The sequence below is a fragment of the Carassius gibelio genome, chromosome A1, assembly GCF_023724105.1.
Source record: "Carassius gibelio isolate Cgi1373 ecotype wild population from Czech Republic chromosome A1, carGib1.2-hapl.c, whole genome shotgun sequence".
Lineage (NCBI taxonomy): Eukaryota > Metazoa > Chordata > Actinopteri > Cypriniformes > Cyprinidae > Carassius > Carassius gibelio.
This window is the reverse complement of record NC_068371.1, coordinates 24,198,393-24,203,706: the sequence shown is the minus strand read 5'-3', so window position 1 is coordinate 24,203,706 and position 5,314 is coordinate 24,198,393. Positions and strand designations below refer to the sequence as shown.

Below are 5,314 nucleotides of genomic sequence, written 5' to 3'. Positions count from 1 at the left end.
ATTTTTCCCAGCTAAAATAATAATGTTGTTGTCATGTTTCAAAGGAGTTCAAAATTTTGATGATAACAATGATGATAATAATAATAAACACGATTTTGCGAGAAAACAAAAAAACTATATTACATTAGTGTGATATAATGAACAAAACGAAACGCAATTGCATTCTTCATCTGCTAAATCCATTGCAAATCGGCAGGACACATCAATGGCAAAACATCTATTCAGGCGGCTGTCCGTGGTGCTGAAACCAATAGAATGCCATGACATGCACCGATACTGAGATGACACTCCCGCCTCTCTCTCTCTCTCTCTCTCTCTCTCTCTCTCTCTCTCATGTTTTCCTTTCTTTTCTTTTTTTTCATGCGGCCTAACAGTGAACTGAGTCAGTCTTCAAAGGGCTGCCTATGTCGGCAGAAGAATGAAAACCATCGACTGTGGATTTAAATGGAGCCCGGCACGTTGGCAGGCGAGGTGTTTTTCTGGCGGCCTGACATCTGGCAGCACTGTGCTCGAGGGACCTCCCTAGATCTCTACAGACTTCATGATTAGACTCTAATAGAATATTAGCATTCGCTCTCAGGTAGGCTTCTAAGGGTTGCGAATCCTAGCAGCAGCAAGTCGTTCGTGGTATTACCAAGCGTAGCTCTACAGCTCAAGAAGATGTCAAGACGTCTTTTTTAGGCAAACGGCAAGATACTAAACTAACCTGAGTACCCATTTGTATCTTGCAAGAGAAATATGAACATTGCATATTGGTGGTAAAGACACGTGTAATCCACACAATGAGCAATATAAGATAGAGGCAAACGTTTCAGTTAGGCTATGTTCAACATATTCCATCAAAACGTCAGTAGTTTGAAAACTCTGTGTAGGCCTTTGAATATAAATAAACCCATTGAGAACGTTCAATAAAATGTTAAAATGTTGTTCTTTAATTAAACACATAGTTCAATTCAATTATCAAATAGCAACTTAAATATACATTGAAGTAATAAATTAATGAACTTATATCCGACAACTAAACCTAAAGCAACATACATTACAGTTACCGCAGCTAAAACAGCAATACAGCAAATACCTCTACGGATATGTGTATGTCCAAATGAGATATTTACATTTTTACGTGAATAATTCCATGAAACTCATCTTTTTCAATAAGAAAACATTACTAAACATGTGAATTTAACAAGCAACGACTCCATAATTATACGCGTATATTTATACAAATAAATAAGCAGATAACATACATGAAAATAATTTAAAAGAAAATGTTGTCATATATCTCTCGATTGTACCTTTTCGAAACCTTAGAAGAACGAAAGAAAATAAATAAATAAATAAATAAATAAATAAAGGTGGCCTGTCTCAAGCAGTTTCCCCATTTGCAGAGGGCCACGTTTTCCTTGTTGTCTCAATATGATTTTCTCCAGCAAAAACGTGGAGGGAATCCCAATAAATATGTAATGAAGTAAACATTACCTCACATGATAAATAGTTCATAAGAAACATAGCCACTTTAGAGCGCAGGCGTATTGCAACAGATATTTGGATGAACAAATCCCATCACTAAAAACAATTGAACCTCTCCCCGTGTTCAGTATATCCAATAGGTTCTAGATCATTTATAGCAAAGATGCCTTTAGAAGACAAATATGGATATTCTTATAGCCCATTGCCTAATTATAGGCTATGATTATCATTATTAAAATCAAAGAAGTGGAATTAAGGAGACGACAGACAAAATGATGCATGTACCAGCTAAATCAATAATTTACAAGGAGCTGTTTGGGTGTTATCTAATAATGTTGCAGAATTGTTCGTGGACTTAATTCGTGATGTCCTCTTTTTATCTAATGAACCCTGAATTAACACAAGATTGAAGCGTGACATGCTGAAAAGAAATATTTAAAAAGAAAAAGAAAAAGAAAAAATACTGACAAGACACTGTCACCCTTTTGACCTGAAGTATCCCTCCCCCTCAGTTTATAATAATTAATTGTGTTACTTAGCTCGATAACACTTTCTGGTAAATTACTAAAATATGCTTAGAGTTTAAGAGTTTTAAAGGTTTAAAGAGCCTTGCTCCTCTTATAAAGAAAGTGTGCTAGAATAAGTGAGGAAAAACGAATGGTCTTACTTGATCAGTCAAACGATCCTTTAAATGATTCCACATCCCCTTTGCGTAAAACGTGACAGTGATTTGGTATTTTCAAATGTCTCTTTTGAATATCATGAAATTCTGGTTCAATGCACAAGTTATTGATGACTGAAAAAGGTGTAAGATAAGAAATATTTTACAAATCGTCTCTAAACAGTTTTAGGAGTCTCTCGACACGTCGTGTTGGGCTTCTGGTCGAGCTAGACGCAGGCCGAATATTTCATGCGTTTCTGTTTCTGCCTCTGGTTGCAAAACCAAACCCGCACAACGTTCTTTTTGAGGTCCAGCTTCTCTGCGATTGCTGCGATTTTCTCTGAGGACGGACGCGGCTGAATAGCAAAATAAGCTTCGAGGGACCTTTTCTCGGGGGCCGCGATAGAGGTCCGCTTCCTCTTCTTTTCGGCCCCATTGAAGAGCTCGGGTTTGTTGAGTTTTTCCCGGTGCGACTTTTCAGCCTCCTCCAGCCAGGCTTGCAGGATGGGCTTCAGGGCGATCATGTTGTTGTGGGACAACGTGAGGGATTCAAACCGGCAGATGGTACTCTGACTTAAAGAGCCTACACCAGGAATCTTCAGATTGGCCAACGCTGACCCTACATCCGCTTGTGTAACGCCGAGTTTGATCCGACGCTGTTTAAAGCGCTCAGCGAACGCCTCCAAGTCCCTTGGATCTGCATCCACGTCGCTCATGCAGCCCATGTGGGATTGCAGTCCATGGGCGTGAGCCATGTTGATGGCAGCTTGGTGCATGTGGTTCATGCCTGCCATGTGAGCGGGGTGCGTAGGCGTGGAGACCACCGAGCCGTCTGGCCCGGCCATGGCTCCAGCAAGTGCCAGTCCTGGGGTGATGTGATCGAGCAGGTCGCCCTCCAGTGCCTGGTGCGGCTGGTGGTGATGGTGATGGTGGTGGTGGTGATGGCTCGCGAGAGCTGACGGGTGCGAGATGGGCACAGACGAAGACGACGAGGTGCACGGAAGCGTGTTCATGGTGTGGTAGGTTGCGTCCGGCTTGAAAGGGCTGTGATGAGGAGGGTGATGATGGCTTTTGGTCTGAGAGACTATATCCACCGCCGCCAGAGCTTCCGCGCGGGCCAACAAACTCTCATCCAATCCGCCGAATATATTGCTCTGCAATTGCAAATAGAAAGCACACATAACTGTCAGCAGGGAATTCGCGCTCCACTCCGTGCTTTTAAAACATTTCCAGCATGTAAAAAAAAGGAAAGGAAATCCTAAAAAAGAACACACAAAACAAGACACATGCAACATCCCAGGTCATAAAAATTAATACGAAAGGCAAACCCGGCTGAATACATAAGTTGGGAGGGAAAAATTGAGGTGTTGGGTGATTTGCTGTGCAGACATGAAAAAAACATCAAGCAGAAAAAGTGGGCTGTCAAAATGTGCCTTTAAGCGGTGATTATGCAGAATACGTACCGGTGGGGTTGGGAAACATGCTCGACGCATCGCCTCCGAGCCGCCGCTGCTGCTGATCGTGCTGCTGTGTCTGGACGACGAGCAGGAGGACGAGGGCGCGTTGGAAGTCAAAGTGGAAGACGAGGACGAAGAATGCAAACTGGAGTATTTGGTTTCGGCCAGACTGGTGTGGGCCATGGCGAATGCATGCTTGCTGTTCAGAGACATCATCATCATGTTTGCGACCGAGCCTCGGCGAGTTGCTTTTAATATAAGTTAAGACTCCGCCTTCTTCTTCTTCGACTGGAGTTCAAGCCCAGTCGGTGCGTTGAAGTCTCAAGTCTCTGGCGTTGCAACGAACGTGAAGAGGATGATGCACCAAGTCTTGAGACAGATCATCTAGTGCTGCTGCCTAATGGTCTGAGAGAACGATCTCCTGTCGCTCCGTCGCGTGCCGTGGCTAGAGACGTGCCGCGAGCACCAAGCCATGCAACCTGTCGGTAAACTCCTTCAAAGATCACGGCAATTCTTACCAAAACGCTCCACAGAAATGTTCCTCCGCCTTTACAAAATATCTTACATTTCTCACAGCAGAAGCTGATGTCTTTGGTGAGTTTGTCTTTACTCACTTTTAAAAAAGTTTCTTCTCTCTTCTCTTCGTGCAAATCTCCAGAACGACGTTGCTAGAACCAATATCGCTCGTTAACCTTTATCCCGATTCTTGCTGAATTTGATTATGAGATAAAGGTGACAGTCGACTACATTCAATGCTGCGGGGACTCGATCTGTCTGTGCTCTAAGGCGAAGGGCAGGATGCGTCTCTCTCTCTCTCTCTCTCTCTCTCGCTCACCCATTCTCTCACCCCCTCTCCTCTTACACACTCTCTCGGCTGTACCTGAAAAACCTTTCATGATTTATTATTCTTCATTAGCCACAGCGCCGCTGGGGACTCTGCGCATGGGCAGTTGCAATGACTGGAACTGGTATTGTATGTTACTTCAATAAAGTTATTGAGGAAACCACTATGGTTAAAGAAATGCAATGGAAGCAGAAATGTATTCTTAAGTTAAACATATCAGTGTTATAATAATATCAGGAAGGTTTATTTAGAAATGTATCCACAATGCATATAGGTTGTATATTAAACAAATTACATGTGCAATTATTCTGTAACTTTTATGATGTGTGTTTATGTGTGTGTGTGTGCATATATATATATATATATATATATATATATATATATATATATATATATATATATATATATATATATATATATATATATATATATGAAGAGTTCAGATGCAAAAACCTCTAAATGCCATCTGAAATTTTCATCTAAAATTTGGATTTTTTATAAGCTCCTATGCTTAGGTTGAGTCATTTTACTTTAATGGCAATGTGCAGGTCCTTTTCAAGGCTATTAAAGTGAAATAACTGGACATAAATATAGGAGCCTGAAAAAATTCCTAATTTTAGATGAAAATTTCAGATGGCATTTAGAGGTTTTTGCATCTGAACTCTTCATATATATATATATATTAGAAAAAGAAAATCTGTGCTAGGCCTATTTAATTCGTAAATGAAAGCTTGGTCGGAGAAACATGGATGAATATGAAGAAATCACTACATCATTTGCTGTCCCTTTTGGGTGAAATAAATCAAGGCAAAACGCATGACTATCATTCCATTATTGCGATGTAATTTGATATAGGCTACCGACACCCATTAAACTAATTAC

General features: G+C 41.1%; 1 protein-coding gene across 1 annotated transcript; it reads right to left on the bottom strand.

Moving 5' to 3' along the window:
- Positions 1–909: 909 nt before the first annotated feature.
- LOC127944290 (POU domain, class 4, transcription factor 2-like) lies at positions 910–4,476 on the bottom strand. The gene is made up of 2 exons (XM_052540203.1): positions 3,595–4,476; positions 910–3,285 (listed from the first exon to the last, which is right to left on the bottom strand). Exons 1-2 carry the CDS (start codon positions 3,808–3,810, stop codon positions 2,359–2,361), a joined length of 1,143 nt encoding a protein of 380 aa, XP_052396163.1. The 5' UTR covers positions 3,811–4,476; the 3' UTR covers positions 910–2,358.
- Between the last annotated feature and the right edge of the window lie 838 nt (positions 4,477–5,314).

Bases quoted from the DNA above. Each gene is read 5' to 3' on its own strand.
- LOC127944290 (XM_052540203.1), bottom strand. From the start codon at position 3,810: ATGATGATGATGTCTCTGAACAGCAAGCATGCATTCGCCATGGCCCAC. The intron at 3,286-3,594 runs GTACGTATTCTG...TTGCAATTGCAG, and splicing joins CATGTTTCCCAACCCCACCG to AGCAATATATTCGGCGGATT.